This window comes from Vidua chalybeata, chromosome 16 (genome assembly GCF_026979565.1).
Source record: "Vidua chalybeata isolate OUT-0048 chromosome 16, bVidCha1 merged haplotype, whole genome shotgun sequence".
NCBI classification, from domain to species: Eukaryota; Metazoa; Chordata; class Aves; order Passeriformes; family Viduidae; genus Vidua; species Vidua chalybeata.
Genome location: NC_071545.1, coordinates 2,192,032 through 2,211,240, shown reverse-complemented (window position 1 = coordinate 2,211,240; position 19,209 = coordinate 2,192,032). Strand labels below are relative to the sequence as shown.

The window sequence follows — 19,209 nt, the reverse complement described above, 5'->3', positions numbered from 1 at the left end:
ATCTCTGCCCCTGCCCTGCCAAATCTGTAGGGACAATAACCTGGGAGATTGCCCCAGCCCAGCTCTGTGGTTTGGGGGACAGCAGGGCCGGGCTACCCACTGCCAACACCGTGCCAGGATGGATCATGACACTTGGCATGACTGGGGCTGGTTATTCACGGAGCAGAGGCCAGGGCTGGGCGTGACTGCTCTGTGCTGCCCAGCAAGACTCCCAGAGCTGCCTGGCCGCAGCGGTGCCGAGCTCCACAGCTCATGGCCAGGGTGACAGGGCTCAGCAGCACCCCTGGGGCCCAGCACTTCCTCCGTGCCTGCGGGAGCGGGGTGGCAGAGCGGGGTGGCAGGAGCGAGGCCCAGCGTTTTGCTCTCGGTGCGTGGTTCCCTGGCTGGCACAGGCCAGGAGGGTGAGATACCCAACGGCAGCGGGCACCAAGAACCGGGGATGCACCGCGTGTGCCAGCCGTGCCCAGCGGCAGGAAGGGAGCAGCCACCACGGGACGGGTGCCCCATGCCAGCCGCTGCCGGCCGGGGGCTGCACCGGCCCAGGAGAGGGCTGGGCTTCCCCAGCAGCCCCACCTGCGGAGCGCCTCGGGGCCGGGATCCTCCGCGGACCCCGGGATGGGCAGCGGCGGGTGCCAAGGAGGGGCCGCCCGGGCGACGCACCCACACCGCGGCCGGGAGCCCCGGCACGGCCCCGCCGCACCGGCGATGCCGCGGCTGCGGGGCCCGGAGCCGCGCCCTGCCGGTGCCGCGGGGCAGGGCCGGTCCTGCCCTGTCCCCGTGCCCGTCCCTGTCCCTGCCCGCCGGCAGCCCCGGCCCCGCCGCCCCCGCCATCCCCCGGTACTGGCGGGTTCCGCAGCGCTCACCTCCCTGCGGGGCAGCCGGGCCTCGGTGTGCCGGAATTTGGACGCCTTGAAGCGGTTCATGGTGCTCCGGCTGTACCGCTCCGAGCCGTGCCCAGCCCAGCCCGGCCCGGCCCGGCCCGGCCCCGCCCGCCCCGAGCCCCGCCCCGCGCCCCGCCCCTGGGCCAGCCCCGCCGGACCCCCTCACGTGTGTCCCGTGTGTCCCGTGTGTCCCGTGCCTCCGCCGTCACCGTGAGCGGGGCACAGACCGCCAGCCCCGGCTCCTCGGGTCCCCGCCAGACCCTCCAAGCCCGGCGTCGGAGCCACCGCTGGGGTGACTGTCCGGCGGTCCCGGGGATCCCGGCCGCTTCCCTGCCTCCCCCAGAGGCTCGTGGTCACCCCGTGCTGTGACCCCCGGCTGGCACCCAGCTCTCCTCCCACACAAGGGCAGCGGTTCCGTCGGGCTCTGGGCCAGGAGGACGAGGCCAGCGGGAGGTTTGCAGTGCCGTGGGCTCAGCGTGCTCGCCTCCTCCGCGGCCCGGCAGCCGGCGGCGAACAGAGACCTTCGTGTACTCACGGCTGCGGGGAGGGAGGAGGAGCAGGGAGCGCTGGACCTGAGCCCACTGAGCCCGGCTGGGACCCGGTGGAGCCCGGCTGCCACCCGCGGCGGTGGAGGCCAGGCCTCCTGCCCTGCTTTCACCCGGGCTGTGACAGCGGCGTGTGCGCAGCCGGAGCTGGCACGTCCCTGTCGCCGCTGAGCCCGGCGGAGCCTCCCCCGCGCCGCAGGCCCGAGCCTGTGCTGAGGAGCGCGCGGAGGCGCCAGCCCCGGTGACGAGGGCGGGAGAGAGACACGCTTGGCACGAATCGTCCTCCCCCTCTCCAGAGGAAAGCTGCTGCTGCCTGGCTGTGAGTGCCGAGCCAGGCTGCTGTGCCGTGTGAGTGTGGGCGTGTGGCACTGCACCCGCTGTGCTTCCAGAGCCTTTATTCCACTCCTGTGAGATACGTCCCCTGCTAGGGGAGAAGAGGAGCGGCCCTGGAAGGGCGCAGAGCAGAGGGCAGTGTGCCAGCCCCGCCGCACGAGGCTGTCGCAGGGGGCAGTTCCCGGCTGTCCCGCCCGTGTCCCCGCGCGTTCCCTGCCCGGCACCCACGGCCGCTCCACGGCCCCTCCCGCTCCGTCCCCGCCGAGCCCTGCGCATGCGTAAGCGTGCCGCGGCCGCGGCGCCGTGCGCCTGCGCGGCCCGTCCCCGCCGAGCCCTGCGCATGCGTAAGCGTGCCGCGGCCGCGGCGCCGTGCGCCTGCGCGGCCCGTCCCCGCCGTAGGGTGCGCAGGCGCAGCGCCGCGCGCGGGCCAAGATGGCGGCCGGGTGCGCGTCGCGCTGGGTCGGGGCGGCCGCGGGGCGCGGGGCGGGGAACGCGCGGCCGCCGCCGCTGCTGCTGCTGCTCCGCGGGCTCCGCGCCCCGCCCGCCCGCGCCCCGCGCCGCCTCCTGCTGCTCCGCGCCGGGCTCTGCGCCGCTGGTGAGCGGGCTAGGCGGGCCGGGCCGGCTGGAGGAAGGGACGCGGCCGGGGGAAAAGACCCGCGCCCCGCCGGCCCGGCCCTCACGGCGGCCCCTCTCCCTCCTCTCCCGCAGGGACGAAACGCGCTGCCGCCGCCGCCGCCGCCGCCTTCCACAGCAGCGCGGCCCGCGCCAAGGAGGACTATTACCAGGTGCTGGGGGTGCCCCGCACCGCCACGCAGAAGGAGATCAAGAAGGCCTATTACCAGGTGCGCCGGGACCGGCCGCGCCCAGGGCCCCGCGGGCAGCGAGAGGAGCCGGCGCTGGGGCAGGGAACAAATCCATCCCCGTGTTTGGAGCCGCTAGAGACAAGGGGAGGAGGCAGTGGGAAAGCTCAGCACGTGGCCTTGGAGATCGCTTCCAAAGCATGGTCTGCCTGTGCTGTCATCGCTTGTCTCCTTCCAGAAGGATCTGGGATTGCTGAGAAGATAAGGAGCAGCTCCTGTACTTCCTTGTTTTGGGTTGATAAATGAAAATGAAGGGCTTTAGTTCCCAGGAATGCATCTAGTGAATGCCAGGCTCTGCCTGATGTGTTTTTCCTGGCACGTGAGATATGCTTAAGTAAATAACTCCTGCCTGTCCCTAATGGTTGGGTTTTGTTTTTTAGTTGGCAAAGAAATACCACCCTGACACAAACAAGGACGACCCCAAAGCAAAGGAGAAATTCTCTCAACTGGCAGAAGCCTACGAGGTAATAGCAGGATTTTGTTGTGATGAGAAGGAGGAAAGACTAGAGGGTGGATGAGGGGAAACATTTCCTGTAAAACCGTGGCTGTTTTTTGATGCACTTCAATCTGGGGCACCTCTGTCCCAAGAAATTACTTGGTCCAAGTATCTGATTTAGCTGCTTTGGGCTTTTTCAGTTTTCCCCTTCCTTAGCAGTGATTGGCATGGATGTCACTTCTATGGAATTATTGTCAGTTTAAATAACCAAACAAAAAACCTGTCAGCAGGTTTTTGAGACAGAGGGACTTTCACTGTGCTCCCCCAGCCCTGTTTTTTGATTCCAGCACTCTTCAGCTGATATAATAATGATCAGCTACTTAATGTAAGTTATTTCTGCTTTTTATAAATTAGTACAATTTCACAATTTTTCTGGTGATGAGCCAAGAAACGCCAGGGAAGCAGCAGCTTGTCCCTAACTCCCGTGGTGCTGAGAGCTGGGCGAGACCTTGATGGAAGGTCTGAGCCCAGAGCCAGGGATTCTCCTGGGTCCCACAGTGCCCTGATGGCCCTGTCCTTGCCCCAGGTGCTGAGTGACGAGGTGAAGAGGAAGCAGTACGATGCCTACGGCACGGCGAGCTTCGAGGCCGGCGCGGCCGGGGCCGGGGCTGGCGCGGGGCGGCAGTACTGGAGCAGCGGCCCCTCCATCGACCCCGAGGAGCTCTTCAGGAAGATCTTTGGGGAGTTCTCAGGATCCCCTTTTGGCGATTTTCAGACTGTCTTTGACCAGCCACAGGAGGTAGGAGGTGCCTTTATTTAGGAATGAAATGAGGAACTCAAAGCAGTGTCTCTCCCCAGCTTCTGTCACAAGCTCTGGGAGCTTCAGCAAGGAGTTATTTCTGAGAATGTCAGTGTGTGAGTGTCCCATGGCATGGGCAGAGTCTCATAGTTTTGCTCAGCTGTGCAGGAACACACCCCACACCTCCAGACAGGATATTTTTTCTGGGCTTGAGCTACTTCTCTGGTGTTCACTGACACCACCCAGTACTGCCGAGCAGTTCCATCGCTGGAGAGGCATCGTTTCTGCTGCACCTTGATTTACCTATGCCTGCTTTGATCTGTAATGCTAAAACCCACAAAATGCCTTGTAACTATAAACCAGGCCTTCCAGCAGTATGTTTGGCTGCTGCTTAATTGGCTTAATTTTGCAACTTAATTAGCTTCATGTTGCAGTGAGGCCCATAATAAAATGTTTTGTTCTTTGTGTTGCAGCTAAATGCTCCTTTAAGTGTTGCTGATTCATGTGTTGTCTTCAGAAATGTTTGGTGTTGGGTACTCTTGGTTTTACTAAAAATGACATCTTTCATTTAAGGAGAATTTCCTCTTTTGGTCAGTCATCTTTATTGAGAATTTCTATTTTTAGCATTGTTTGGTATTTAGCCTAAACTGTTCTCAGTCTCCTTAAGACCCTGTCACACCTCAGTCATGGATCTATATCCATGTTTCCTGTGCAGTATATCATGGAACTGACATTCACCCAAGCTGCAAAAGGTGTGAACAAGGAGATTGTGGTGAACATCCAGGACTCCTGTGTGCGCTGTGATGGCAAAGGACACGAACCTGGCACCAAAGCTCAGCGCTGTCACTACTGCAATGGCACGGGCATGGTAAGTGCTGAGCAGGACACCAGTTCTGTGCTTTCCCTTCTTGGGGAGAGACACTTCATTCCATGGTGAAAAATTCTCACCACACTCATCAGCCTATCTTGGGCAAAGCTGAGTTAATGTCAGCTTGATGCTAATAGGCACTAGGAAGATTTTCTTTGTGTTAAAGTGCTGTGCTGAGCTGAAAGCATGAGCCTTCAGGCTGGATCCTCTGCTACTGCACATCCCACAAGCCATATGAATATAATGTAACAGCTCTGAAATTCCTCGAGCAATAAATGGGTATCTTTTGACTTGCGGATTGGAGGAAGGTGGTGAGAACCCAAGGGTAATCATAAAATAAGAAGATGGAGGTAATGATGGAGATGGAGCTGCAGGCTTTGGGTTTCCATGCATCTGATTCCTTGTGTGCTTCAGTGGTTCAGTCCAAGGCTTAGTCACCATAAGGTTTTCTTGGACACTGGCAGTAATCCATGTAAATGGATTGTCCTTGGATTCATCTGAACACAGACATTTGTAGCACTGTAAGGAGCTTTGTTCCTTCTTGTGCATTAAAGCCTAGACTTTGAGGGTGATGTGTTTCGCTTGCCCTCACCACCTGACACTTGTAGTAGTGGCGGTGTTCAGTGGAAGTCAGAATGCGATGGTGAGTGGATGTCAGAGCCAGCTTTCTGCTCCAGCCCTTACTGAGGGGTATCTCTGTTCTGACATGGTGTGTGTGTGATCAGAGCTCAGATGTGCCGTGTGAGAAGCCCCATCTCAGTACTCATCACTTGCTCAACGTGTGTTTGTTCCTGCCCAGGAGACGATCAACACGGGCCCGTTCGTGATGCGCTCCACGTGCCGGCGCTGCGGCGGCCGCGGCTCCATCATCACCACGCCCTGCGTCATGTGCCGGGGCACAGGGCAGACCAAGCAGAAGAAGACAGTGATGGTTCCCGTGCCAGCTGGTCAGTGCTGTACCTGTCTGCTGCTCTCTCTTAAAGAACTGTAGTTATTTACTGCCTCTGTGGGTACAGTGGGGGAGCCGTGTAAGACCTTTTGCTGCAGAGAAATGATCTTTAAAGCAAAGCAGGTGAGAGCTCAGCAATGGAACGGGCTAGTGATGAGATGGACCTTCTGGCCATGGATATAAGTGTTTGCTCTGCCCTCCCTGAGCTTTGGTTCTTGCCTGGGTCCTCCTAGGCAGGTTTTGAAGGGTGAATCTCCAAAGGTTTTGTTGCCATGGGTCTCTCATTTGTCCTTGAAGCTTGGGGAGATGATGGGAATCCTGAAAAGCTTGGCTTGGCTCAGAGGGGTGTGCTGATTGCCTTCCTCACCAGAGAGGAGAATTCAGTGGTGAGACTAAGACTTGCTTCTTTGAGACCCTGGATGAGCAGCCTGTAATTTTCCTGCAGCTTGTGGAGGCTGCTGTGTTCCTTAATCCAATGCATTTGAAGAATGCATAGAGAATTCTGTAAATATTGAAGTAACAAACATGTTGGGGGCATAGAGATCACCTCAGAGGTATAAACATGTGCTGACCCCTCCTCCTTTGGGCTGTGGTGGCCAGCTCTTGGGATTGGCAAGAGTTGTAGGTATCCATGTCACACATGGGTTATAAGCCAAGGTCACATTCCCTCCTGTTCTGATTGCAGGTGTGGAGGACGGGCAGACAGTTCGGATGCCTGTGGGGAAGAAAGAAATTTTCATTACATTCAGGGTATGTATCCCAAGCTGGTTTATTATATAAGTTGGTTGTTCTCAACTGCCTTGGAAAGGACTGCAGAATGGGCAGAGGAGGAAGAGCCAGTGATCCTTTGGAACAGCTGAGGTAACATGATCCCTGTGAACTTTCTGAGACAGCAGGAGATCTGCATTGTAGCAAGGAGGGTAACTTTGAATCTGTTCACGAAGAATTGCTGCTTGTTCCAGGACCAGGCCCTTAGGGTAGTGTGAATCAAAATGCAGAGTAGGTTCTTCATGCCTTGAATTTTTGACTTGGAAATGTGAGGGAGCTGCCTGCTGGCAGGGGTGGCAGAGCTGAGGAGAGCTGTGGGAGGTGCTGCAGGAGGCTGTCTGGTGAAGTGTCCTTCTGCAGATCCACCTTCAGGGCTGCTTTGCACCTGTGCTGTAGCTGGGCCTCTTGTCCTGTCAGAATCTTGCCACACACATCCCTGTTGAGGAGAAAGTTCTTTCAGCACCTCTTCCACGGTGCAGGAGGGTTTAATTCTGTTCCAGCTTGTGAGGCCACCGGAAAGGTGCTTCATTTCCTTCTCACTTTTGGCTTTCCCCTGTACAGGGTGGTGGACAAGGCAGTGTCTGTCTCTGCAGAACCGTAGTGACATGGATAAACTAACAGCAGGATTAGGGGAGGGAGTTCCTGAGGCAGGAAGCAGGGATCCTTCCAATCCTTTGGCTAAATCAGTTATCTCAATATCTGTGTTTTACTAGAACACCAAATATTAACTCACAGTTCTCAGCCATGCTGTTTGGGGATGGTATATTTTTTTCCTGAGACCCTTGGGAGCAGTTTTACCAGGAGAACACGGTGTGCTCACTGCTCTTTGGAACTTTGCTGCCCTGCAGGTTCAGAAGAGCTCTGTTTTCCGACGAAACGGAGCCGATATCCACTCGGATCTCCTGATCTCAATAGCTCAGGCCGTGCTGGGAGGCACAGCCCGGTGTCAAGGCTTGTATGAGACAATCAACATCACGGTGAGTGCCAATATTCTGGGCATGAATCACTGGGGCACAAAGGCTTCTCCTTTCCTGCAAAGGTGGGCAAAATCTCCAAGTCTGCCAGTATTGCATTTCAGACTCCTTCAGGACTGAGCCTTGGGTAGTTTGTGACCTGCCTGGTCACAGCTTCTTTCTTGTTGCTGTGTATGGACAGGGAAGGAAATGAATTGCTGGACCAGCCCCATCTAAGGGCTACAGGCTGTGTCAGGTTCTTTACTTATTCCTTCAGAAGCTTTTCCATCATTACTGGTTTAGCTTTGGGATGTGTCCCAATGCATGAGCATATGAGAGCTCTCCCATCCTACTTTGAAACTTGTTGGAGAAGCAGATAATTTTTATAGATGTGTAATTATTATATAAATGTTTAATTAGAGTAATAAATGTGATGCCTTTGTGTTTATAGATACCCCCTGGTATTCAGCCAGACCAGAGAATTCGAATGAGTGGGAAAGGCATTCCCAAGGTGAACAGCTATGGCTATGGAGACCACTACATCCACATAAAGATAAAAGTTCCTCAGTAAGTGGAGCTAAAACAACTTCCTGTGAAATCTTTAAAGCTTTGTGCAAAAAATGTTGTTTAAAAGGTGAAATGCAGTGGGTCCTATGGTCCCCTCTTCCACTGAGAATTCTTTAGAGATCATTCCTTATAGATGGCTCATTTAAAGAGCACGTGGATTCCTGGTGTATTCATACACAATGTACTCCAGTCCCTGCCCCTCATGGGTGCTGCTGGGGGAGGTTTGGGAGGCTGTGGGACCCCAGCCCATCCCTGACCCCGTGTCCCGGTGCCACAGGAGGCTGACGGATCGCCAGCGAGCCTTAATGATGAGCTATGCCGAGGATGAGGCCGACGTGGACGGCACCGTGAACGGGGTCACCAACACAGCGTCAGGTGAGCAGGGGAACTCCTGCCCCTTCCCTGGGCAGCTGCTGTGGGAGTGCACAGTGCTCCCTGAGCATTCCTGGGGAGCAAGGCAAGCCAGGGTCACATCAGGCCTGTGGCAGCGCAGCCTGGTTTAACAGAAGTAGTTCTAGTGTGATACTGACAGGCTGTAGCACACAGCAGGGAGGCAGCCCCTTCCCAGGAAGCTCTATTCCAGTACTTACTGGGCTAATCCATGTGTGAACAGAGTGCAGGCACTGAGTACTCCAGGGTCCAGACAAGCTGTGCTGATGAGTGCCTCCTGCTCCCTGCTTCCCCTGTGCCAGGACTTGCCTTGAGGCAGGAAAGCAAATGTGCTTCAGGCCAATTTGCTGTGTGATCCCAATCCAGTGTGTTTGTGAGCACAGCAGGGCTGCTTCTCCTGGAATGCTGACAGGGGTTTCTGTTGGGGCTGAGCTCTGTGTGTGTGAGGAAACCTGGGCTGGGAGTGTCCATTGGTGGCAGTGTCAGCTCTGGTCAGTGGACAGTGTCCAGCACGATGGAGGAGTGAAGGCAGCTGGGAGCTTTGTGGAGCTGCTCTCCAGCTCCAGATGGAAAACTAAGATTCAGCAATTGTGTTTTAAGTTGCAGGGCTGAGGTGCTTGGAAGAAGCAGCAGCTAAAGGCACAACACATGGTAAAATAGTAAGGAAGGAGCTTTGTCTCTCACTACTGGAAAGCAGTTTTTTCTTTGCTTAATTGAAACAATGAACTTCTTAAAGCCTGTTGGATTTTGGTTTTGGTTTGAAACCCAACAGGACATTTATGACTAGGCAAAGGTGAGAGCCTTTTGGAGCTGCTGAATGATCCCAGGATCTGCTCTACTACATGCCAAAGTGTGAGGAATATAGGCTTAAGTGCAGGAGCTGCCAAATACTTCCCAGTGTTCTGTTTTATAATAATTATACATACAGAAAATAAGTATTTCCTCTATTACAGTCAGCCTTGGGGGAAGGGCAGAGAGCTCTGAGCACTGAATTTCCCTTCCAGCTTTTTAAAGGCATTTGTGTGCCAAAGAGGAAAAAAAAAAACCTCCTCAAAGTAATTTCTTAAAAAGCAAACCTGCCAGTTTTTACCATGGTGAAGTAGCAAGGTGAATTAAAATGCCAGTAGGTTGCAGTGTAGAGACAGGCTGTGCTGAGGGAGGCGTGTCCTGCCTCGGGATTTCATCCCATTGCATCAGCCCCAGCCCAGCACTCAGCCCTGGGAGGCTGGGGAGCACCAGACTCCTTGTTCTCTGTGCACAAAGAAAGCTTGAGGAGGCATTTGGGATCTTGTTGTTGATGGTTTTACTGTAGAAAAAAACAGATTAGCAAAGAGGTCTCCTTTGTTCTCGTTATAGCCACTTCTGAGGGACAAACAAATTCTCAGGACCTGTTCATACAGGACAATTTTAACAATCCTTATCTGGACAGTCAGTCTGAAATACTTGTACTCTTTTTCATTTTACACAAGTTAATTTTCTGCTTGACACTGTCTAAGCATTGCTTGCAGAGACACAAACCAGGCTCCTGGTGTGGTTTTGCACTGCTTTGCAAGGACACAACCTTGAAACAGGAAGAACTTGTTTCAGGGACCACCAGTATAGATTTTTTTAACCCTGTAAAATCGTGGCTGGCTGTGATTGAGTTCACCACTTGTTTTTAGTGGCAGACTCTCAGTTCCAAGTACTTGATTCCAAAGCCTGTGGGGTCCCTGACTCAATTGTGCAGCACAAGAATTCCCTTGCCAGTTGGAGGGCTGGGGAGAGGGGAAGGGAACAGCTCAGCACCTGAGCTCATGGTTGGCTTTTCCACTTGTGGGATCCAGGCTCTCCAGTGCTTCCACTGCAAGGGGTCCAGTCCTGTGGCTCGCTGCCAGGAGCAGCCCTGGACGTGAGGGAGCAGCACAACCAGCTGCTTTCTCTTGGCCATTCGCTGTCTAAACCACCCCTCTGGTCCTGGTGGGAGATGTCTCTGACTGCAGCCCTTTGCTGTTTGTGTCCAGGTGGCAGGGCCACGGCTAGCGCTGACGCAGGCGGGGATAGGCCTGAGGCTCAGGAGAACAAGGAGGGATTCCTTTCCAAACTTAAGAAAATGTTTACCTCCTGACACCCCATCCGAGGTAGGAGGCCTCTTGTGTTTCACTGTCGTCTTTCCCCCACACTGAGCACTTCTTGGGAGGTGGAAGCACAGCGTTGCTTCTCACTTAGCCTCAGGCCTTCCAACGCGGATGTGCACAGCCCTAGCTGTCCCCTGGGACCTGGAGCAACAAGCCAGGGATTAAAGTGCATTGTTGCTGCAGCAAAGAGCAGCACAGATGCTGGGTGCCCCATTGGGGAGGTGGCTGGCTTCCCCTGCAGCTCTGCAGCTGGAGCTGTGTTCAGTTCCAAGCGCTGAGCTGCTCCCATGAGCTGGTCCCACTGGGACCGGGTTCTGCCACACAAATCCTGGGCTGCAGAGCCACTGGTGCTGGCACACTCGGGCTGGATTCACCCCTGCCATGGGCTTACAGCACCAGGGAGGAGCCAGCCCTTGTCACAGAGCACAGCAAAAGCAAACCCCACCATGCATCACTGCAGTGTAACTCAGGTGCTTCAGTTGGTGCTGACCTGTTATGAGAGAGCACCGAGACTTGGAATCATCTACCACAGACAGAGAGTGTGGGATTCCAGGGGCTCAGCTTTGCATCTTTGTAGGCTTCAAAGCTGGCTGTGCTGTAGGGCTGACAGCGTGACAGCAGGTCAGGAGGGGAGGTGCTCCCAGAGTGGCCTGTGTGCTGATACAGCCAGGAAATTGTAACCTTCCTCTCACTTCAACTGCAGGAAAGCGTTCTACTGGGAACTAGGAGCCAGCAGCAGCAGGTCATCTGTGCAGTTGGGGGTGAATCTTTCTGGCAGCCAGGCTCTGGAGAACACAGGATGTCAGTCAGCAGCACAGCAAGAATCCCAGCTGGAGGGGCCATGGACCACAGAGGCACCAACACAAACCCCACCCACTGTCCCAAGAACTGGCAGTGAAGGAAAACACCAGCTTAGCAGAAGTGTGGCTCTCTGGAGGCTGCTCCACAACCTTACTGCTACTGGAAGCTTATTTGGTAAAAGCTAAAGTAGTATTTAGAATCCAAACCAGAGGAAATGTGAAACAAATAGTCCAGCAGAGAGCAGCAACATGCTGTGTGGAGGCCAAGCACACCAGCTGCTCACTCAGGTGCCCTTTGGAATGCCAGATGTGCTTGGTGAACTCTCCAGGAGACTTGGTGGGTCAGGAAGGTCTAACCTTGTCTTCACAACAGCCCTGCTGCCCTGCACAGCTCCAGGTGGAATCTCCCTGTGGCTGGGCGTTGTCTGAGCCCAGCTGGCCTGGCTCCCTCACAGCCCTGGGCTTTCTCTATCCTGCTGATTGCCTGCACAGAGCAGTGATGGAATCTGCACTTTGCCTCAAGTGTATCCCCCACATAACTAAAGTTACCACACAACTGCTGTCGCTTCTGGACTGGTACAAGTTGATCACTGAGCCCTTTGCCAGTTGGGGACAAAAATCTTTTATTACTTTAGTGCAACACCCATAGCGTAAAGGATTGGTCAAAGCATCGTTGTTTTACTTGTGTGAGAGTGCAAGTGAGGTGGATCACTCCTTCCAGGTGGAGCTGAGCTCTTGCAGTGAGTATTCCATGGTTACTGTAGCCTGCTGTGTTTGTGATACTGTGCAGGTACCATCAGCCCACATACTAATCAGCTCAACACCAGTTAAACAGGGACGTGCTGTAGTCTTGCCCTTCTTAATTTGCTGAAATAAAGCACGTGTTGCCTCCTGATTAAACTTCTGTAAAGTGATTCTGTACCCATGTAAATAAGATGGACTTCATAAAGATATTTAACACGTGCTGTGCCTTGCTGCCTTGTCTACTCTTCCAGCTGCTCTGTCACCCCCTTTCCCTCCCCTAGTAACAGGAATGAAGGTCTCTGGGACAAGGAGGGGACAGGGTTGGATGGCTCTAGCATTGCTAGGGGCTGGGATTGACTTTAAACACAAAGCTGCCCTATCTCAGCAGTACTTTAGGCATGAGAGGGGGAAGGGGCTGTTCCACTGAACCTTGGACAGTCTAGAAAAAGTCGAGTTTTATCTCAGTTCCTTAGAACAGTGACTGAAATTAGCTCCAGGAGCCCAAGGACCAGGGCCAGAGCTGTATGATGAGGAATCAGGCTCACTTTTTGTGTTACAAGAAGGCACTGCAGTCCCTGCTTGCTGGGGTGACACTAAGCTTCCATTCTTTCCAGTGGCTCACCCGCAGTGCCCAAACCAGATCCATGGAGAAATCCCTGTCTTCTGTTTGCTTGTGAGCCTGCAGCAGCCCTGGCCATGGATACCTGCCACAAGGGCACTGCCTTTGGGGCCCTGGCTTAAACACCTTCAGCCTTTGGCACCTTCACCTGCTGCCATATGCTCAGAGCTGCCTGGGAAAGGAGGTGATCCTGGGAAAACTAGCCCCCACCACCCTAAAACACCCACAATGACTAAAGCAGCACCTCCCTGAGGACAGGGTGCAAAGGCAGTGCTTCTGCCACCCCTCTGCCTGTGCTGTCCGGCCCTTCCTCTTGTTCTAGCTGCCTAAATATTCCCAACCATGCTGCAGGAGCACACACATGGACCAGCAACTGGGCAAAGCTCTCCTCAGCTGGGGCAGGACCAGCCTCTCCCTGGGGCACTACTGGGAAGGCAGCATGGCTCAGGGCACCTCACCTCCTCAGCCAGGCCCCCCTACCTGCTGCAGAAACCAGGGAGGGAGAGGAGGCTCAGAAGGCATTCTTGTTGTCCCCCACCCACTGCTGGAAGGTGCGGGCCTTGGGGTTGAGCTTCATGGTCAGGGCCACGTTGCGGTCTGGTTTTAGGGCATAGAAACGGAACATGGCAGCCGTCTCCTTGGCCCCAGGGAAGTCCTGCTTCTCATACTCCTCAGGGGAGATCTGTCAACAGAATTGGGGAAAAAAAAGTGTTTCAGAGGCTGCTGGGGCTTCCCCTCAGCCTCTGAGGGGATGTGATGAGGGCTCTGGTAGAGCAGCCTGTCACAGCATTGCCACTGGTGCAGAGGGCTCTGCAAGGCACTTCTGCTGGGGTTGGGCAAAGGATGCAGCCCCGCCTGGCAGAACAGCCCAGCCAGCCTAGGGCCAGCACCCAGGTCTGGCACACAGCTGGCCAGGGTCTGGAGCAGCTATGAGGGAGCCCTTCCTCACACCAGAGCTATGGCTGAGGGGTTCTAGAAACTGAGTGGTCCAGGAGGCAATTCAGGTTGCCACCTGGCACCCCAAAATATCCTTCCCTGCCTGAATCAAAGGGTTTGGTTCACTGCACTTCTGGGAGGGCAGAACCTGCAGAGAGCATCAGAGGAGCTTTGTTTCTAATGAAATGCACTTTGTTCTCAGGGAACCACCATACCCCTCATCCATTGTATTGGCTGCCTGAGGCACAACTGAAATGCAAAGATTAAAAATAAGTCATGAAGGGACAGGGAGTGGTCAGGGGTGTTGTTAACAGTGACACAGCACAGAGGCCAGATCTGTTGTAATGGTGACACAGCAAAGCCCTGGGGGAAGCCCTGCTGAAGGGAAGGGCACCCAGCAGAAATCTGTTGTGTAGGTGCCCATCCCTGTCTCCCTTGGAGACTTCCCAGCTCGGCTATCCCTCAGAACCAGGCACAGACCTGCCCAGGCACATCTGTGTGCTTCACAGGCATGAGCTCAGTGACAGTACCAACAGGGCAGTGTCGGTGCTGGCCTCTACCAAAATGAGCTGTGAGTCCCTCAGGAACATCACCTACACCAAGTGACACTTCCTACCTTGCTGGCTGTCACAGTCTTGCCCGTCTGCTGGGAGAGGATGGCAGCGTACTCTGCCTCGGTGAGCTTGCCCGTGCTCAGTCCTATCACTTGGCCGATGTACTCCCCTGGGGACTTCAGCAGGCAAAGTACAATGGGCCCAAGGTCCTCCACAGCCATCCCATCCATGGGGGTGTCCCCCATGGGCAGCTCTGTATGGAGAGATTGATCCCAGCTGCAGTGCAGCCCAGCTCTGAGGAGGTACAGCGGAGTTTTCAGCTCTGTCTCTGGACACGAGGTGAGGGAGGGATGAGAGCACTCGTCAGCATGGCAAGGCAGGAGAGCAGGGCTGAGCTAAGAGCCCTTGACACCAGAGCAGCACCGTGAGTCGTCTGCAGCCCCACAACCTCCACCATCCCAAATGCAGACACTTGGGGTGTCCAGAGCTGCTCTGGGATCTGCGGAACAGCCCTCAGCACCACAAACAGGCCCAGGATCCTGGTGATTTCCTGCAGGCCACCAAACAGGTCTGAAGACCACAATGCAGCTTGCTGTGGTCAAGCTGGAAGAGGCCTCATCACCCTTACCAGCCCCCAGCCCTGGCAGTCTCTCCACCGGCACAGTGGGAGCAGATGAGGACAGTCACAGGACAGTGACCCACAGAGCAAGAGCTCCTCCTTACCCAGGACAAAGGTGTCTCTCTGCGGGGCCTTCTGCGGCTTGAAGATGGAGAGGAAGTTCTCAAAGTAGAACGGCAGCCGGATGATGGTGGTGGGAACCCCAATTTTCTGGAAGTACTCTTCCACCACACCTTTGCCATCAAAGTGCAGCACCTCCAGCCGGCCCCCCGTCAGCTGGTGCACGTTCTCCAGGCCGCTGAACACGACGTGGTGCAGACCCTGGCGCTTGGACAGGTCAGCGAGACGCTGTCCCTGGGCCAAGGGAGAAACCAGCCATGAAGAGGGGAATGGGACATCCCCATCATCCCCACACCCCCCCTTTCCCTCTGGGGAGGATCCAGCTCCCACAAGCCCTCAGCTAGGAGCACAGTGAGCTGTCCAGGTGGAGCTGAATTCTCTCCTTACCCCATCCTACTTCAGAAAGACCACACACCCTCCAGCTTTGGAGCTCACTGCTCCACCAAACACGCAAGCACCAGCATAAAGAATCCGCCTGGCCAACATACCTGCCCTAAACTATCTTTTCTTTTGTTTGTTGCCATCCAGGTGTGGCAACTCTGCCACCTTGCAGTATCTGTCCTGGCATGAACACCACCCTTGGGATCTCTGATACTGAAAGATTTTGGCCGCAAAGCTGCAAGCACAGAGAGCTACAGGTCTGCAGGCAGCAACTGTCCCAGCTCTGCCCAGGGAAGGCTCTGAGGAGCCAAGTGTTCCCACTCCTGCTACTCCAGCTCCTGGGAAGTGCTCTCTGTAACAAATTTATCAACTCCCTGAAGGCACCAGACCCTGGAGCCATGCAACTGCGAGGGAACAGAGAACAAGTCCTGGTTTTGCAAGAACTGGGACCTGGTGTTTGTGAGGCCTTGGGTCTTCTGGACTGGCCACTCAAACTATCAGGGCTGCCACAGATGCTTCAAGAGCAGTCCCCACTTTGATGCTGCTCACGATCCACCCTGCCAGATCATTCCGCACGTGGTCCCAGTTAACGTCAGGACAGGTACCTGCTCGATTTCCTTCTCCTTGCTGCAGTGTTCCCAGAAGTTGGTGACAATAAAGGCTCCGTAGGCACCCGCCAAGGCCCGCTCCAGCGATGCCTCATCGTCCTGATCTGCCTTCACCACCTCGGCTCCCCTGCGCCTCAGCTCCTCCGCCTTCTTCTTCCTGGGGCTCCGCGTCACCGCGCGAACCTTGAAAGTGCCATCGTCCAGCAGCGCCCGGGCCACGCCGCCCCCCTGGGCCCCTGCGGGAGCAGCCGCTCAGGGCCCCGCGTCCCCGGGGCTCCGGGACGCGCTGGGGCCGCGGGACGGAGCGGCCCGACTGCCACAGGCACCGAGCCGCGCTCGCTCCCCGCACTGCTCACCCTCCCGGCCGCTTGGGCATCACCGACGCCTCCGCCCCTCGCCCTCCCCGCCCGCACAGCCCAGGTCTCTCCCCGAGCACTCACCGGTGGCCCCGAACACCACGATCAGCTTCTTCCCGGCCATGCAGCAGCGCGGGCGGTCCCGGGGCTCTGACAGGGCGAGAAGCAGCGAGGTCGCACGGCCGCGGCTCAGCCCCCACAGCGGTCCCGGGAGGGAGGGAGGGAGGAGGGCAGGGAGCGGGGCGGCTGCGGGGCCATCGCGGGTCCCGGGGAGCAGGGGGCCGGGAGGGAGCGGGGCGGCTGCGGGGCCATCGCGGGTCCCGGGGAGCAGGGGGCCGGGAGGGAGCGGGGCGGCTGCGGGGCCATCGCGGGTCCCGGGGCACCGGGCGCGTCTTCCCTCACACGGCTCCTCACCTCGGCGCTGCTCGGCTCCAATCGGCTATGCCCGGCTCCGTTCGAGTCCAATCGGCTCCAACCGGCTCCGCCGGCTGCGTTCGGCTCGGTTCGGCTCTAGCCGGCTAAGCTGGAGCGGCGTGCGTTCGTCCGTTCGGCGTGACCCGATTGTGTTCGGCTTCACCCGACTGCGCTCGGCCATTCCCGTATGGGCGGAGCTCAACTGTCCATCCCCGCAGGCCCCGCCCATCAGTGCCGGGCCACGCCCACCGCTGGCGCGAGCCTCCGCTCCTATCCCCAATCGCTTACCCAATCCCATCCCATCCCAAATCCCCGCCCCAATCCCCTCCCATCCCCAATCCCATCCCATCCCCAATCCCCTCCCATCCCAAATCCCCTCCCCAATCCCATCCCCACTCCCACCCCAAATCTCATCTGTTGGCCCAGCCGCCTGCTCCTTGCTCAGGAAACCCGCTTAAAACCCAAAAGCCACCGCATCACTCTCTGGGAGGTGGCTGGGGGTTGTGTCCCTTCCTCCCCCGGGACCCCCCGAGCGTCCCAGACGAGTAATGTCTTTCCAGGTTTCCTTGGAGTGGAAGCCGGGCTGTTCCCCAGGCTCGTCCTGCTGCTCCCTCTGGAGCTGGGACCGTTCGTTATTCCCAGGTTCGTTGTCCCCAGGCAGGTGACTCTGTGCAGGTCTGAGCTGAGGAGCTGTCCCCGAGCACCCTCCTGCAAGCAACCGCACGAGTCAACAGAGTCACCCTGGAGCTTTTCTCACCTCTCCTGCCAGCTCCAGAGGGGCTGCGGGCAAACCCACCCTGCCGGGAACTCCGTAGGTTGGATTTAGTAAATAAATACATTGAGAATTTTGAGGTTGAATCTGGTAAATGACCCAGAAAACGCGTGAGGGATGTGTAATTCACAGGGGCAAAGAAATATTTCAGATGTGTTAATTCAGATCAATGACGAATTGTGAAAGTAGGAGGTACAGCTCTGACTGGGGTTTCTGCACAGTCATTTTGGATGTGAGGGATTTGAGCTACAGGTTGGCTGCTGGGAATTACCAGCTACCAGCTCCTCTTGCAACCCCCCTGCAGACGGGGAAATTACCAACAGACCTCAAACTCGCCAGAGAAAAGGTTTTAACCCCTTACTGGGCACAGCCTGGGGCGGGCAGAGAGCGAGGCTGGGGGAGACACAGCCCAAAGTGGTGGCTGAAGGTCCCAGTTCCTGCTTGCCCCCACCTCTCCTCCCCAAGCACAGTTCAGTGGCCACGAGCCTACCCTGACCCTCACCAGCTCGCCACCACGAGAGCTCCACTAGCCACCATTTGCCTGAATGCCAGTGAAATTTTTATAGGATTTACAAGTGGAGGGTTTTGTCGAAGAAAATTGGAAAATAATCACCGAGCCCACCTGCGTGTGTGGAGCTGGGGAGGGGAGATCCCGCCGGTGCTGCTGCTCTGGTAGCTCTGGCTCCTTGGTGGGATGGGATCCAGCTCTTTGGAGACAAATCCTAATTCCAGGAAGCATTTGGCAAGGGCAGGAGAACGGCTTTGGAGGAAAAGGAGGCTATTCCTACCCTTTTATCCCACTTTTTCCAAACACCATTTTAATTTAATAATGGAATTATTTCTTTGCACAACCCAGCGAAAGGCAGAGCTGCTGCAAGTCCAGCCTCTCCCACGGGATATTCCCAGCGCTCCTGGCCAGCGCGGGGCCGTGCAGCAAAACCCCTCGGCTCTCCTGGGCCGCGGTGAGCGCATGGCTTTGCTCCGAGGGAGCTCGCAGCGGTGTGGATGTTGTTGGGGCGGGTTTGTGGCTTTCGGGACAGAGCGGCCGCAGCGGGGGAAGGGTCCGCGGGGCAGCCCCGGCCGCCGCTGCCGGGCTCGGGCGCCGCTGGGTTTCGGCGGATCCCTCACCGCGATTTGCATAGCCACCAGCCCTGCGCTGACAGGAAGGAAGACCTGCGAGACCCAGGGCAGGAAGGGGCGCGGAGAGAACGGAAAGAGACAAAAGCCACCGGGCTGGAAAGGGCCGGGGAACCCGGACCTACCTTGCCCAGGTGCTGCCCGAGCATCGCCCCGCCCCAGGTCCCATCAGGGCACACCAGCGGGAAGGGCGGCTTCTGCCTTCAACTTGAGCATCCGTGGAGGAGCAAGCAAAGCCCTGGGGATAAGGAGCTGAGCGGGACGCGGAGGGGCTGCACCCTCCCGGGCCACGAGGATGCCCTCGCCACCGCCCTGCTGACACGGCGACCTGGGGAAGGTGGCACGAGGCCAAGGTAGGGGCTTGGAGGGGTGTGGGGAGAAGGGGAGAAGGGGAGGTGTCACTTGGCTCTCCCTCGTGGGGACAAGCTGCTGCAGAGCTCGTGCTGCGATGGCCACGTGAAATGGGCCAAGGCGGCAGGGCCGGGAGCTGATGGGCAGAGATCCCTGGCACGGCACGGCACGGCACGGCCATCCGGCTGGCAGGAGGGGGTGGAGCCCGGAGTGATGGATATGAGCGTGGCACCCCACAGGGAACCTGGCACATGTCACAAATCCTGTCCCCTTGCCTGCTCTGCCTGCCGGGGCATGAAGGCAGCCACAGCCAGGCTGTCCTGCCTGCCCAAAGC

The 19,209-nt window shown here is 56.9% G+C and overlaps 3 protein-coding genes across 6 annotated transcripts in view; 1 reads left to right on the top strand and 2 right to left on the bottom strand.

Moving 5' to 3' along the window:
* The window catches only part of CORO7 (coronin 7), a 38,322-nt gene extending 37,139 nt beyond the window's left edge, over positions 1 to 1,183 (bottom strand). For 2 of the 3 annotated variants that reach the window (XM_053957222.1, XM_053957219.1), the window contains exon 1: positions 864 to 971. In XM_053957222.1, coding sequence (XP_053813197.1) covers positions 864 to 923 — 60 coding nt within the window. In that variant the 5' untranslated portion in view covers positions 924 to 971. Of the gene's footprint in view, positions 1 to 863; positions 972 to 1,039 lie in introns of those variants that run through there. The other variant, XM_053957220.1, reaches the window with a different exon arrangement.
* Positions 1,184 to 2,033: 850 nt separating this feature from the next.
* Positions 2,034 to 12,226, top strand: DNAJA3 (DnaJ heat shock protein family (Hsp40) member A3). Its single transcript, XM_053957866.1, has 13 exons — positions 2,034 to 2,075; positions 2,168 to 2,354; positions 2,468 to 2,601; positions 3,000 to 3,083; positions 3,642 to 3,854; positions 4,570 to 4,722; positions 5,522 to 5,669; positions 6,357 to 6,421; positions 7,288 to 7,416; positions 7,844 to 7,959; positions 8,237 to 8,334; positions 10,350 to 10,466; positions 11,167 to 12,226. The coding sequence occupies exons 1-12, from the start codon at positions 2,034 to 2,036 to the stop codon at positions 10,451 to 10,453; spliced, it is 1,473 nt and encodes a 490-aa protein (XP_053813841.1). The 3' UTR covers positions 10,454 to 10,466; positions 11,167 to 12,226.
* On the bottom strand, positions 12,111 to 17,423 carry NMRAL1 (NmrA like redox sensor 1). Of its 2 annotated transcripts, XM_053957371.1 has the most exons (6): positions 16,615 to 17,423; positions 16,285 to 16,350; positions 15,842 to 16,080; positions 14,840 to 15,089; positions 14,179 to 14,444; positions 12,111 to 13,308 (listed from the first exon to the last, which is right to left on the bottom strand). In XM_053957371.1, the coding sequence occupies exons 2-6, from the start codon at positions 16,322 to 16,324 to the stop codon at positions 13,138 to 13,140; spliced, it is 966 nt and encodes a 321-aa protein (XP_053813346.1). In that variant the 5' UTR covers positions 16,325 to 16,350; positions 16,615 to 17,423; the 3' UTR covers positions 12,111 to 13,137. The 2 variants fall into 2 exon arrangements, with proteins under 2 accessions (XP_053813346.1, XP_053813347.1); XM_053957372.1 differs by lacking the exon at positions 16,615 to 17,423 and having other exon boundaries at positions 14,179 to 14,369; positions 16,285 to 16,584.
* Positions 17,424 to 19,209: the final 1,786 nt, after the last annotated feature.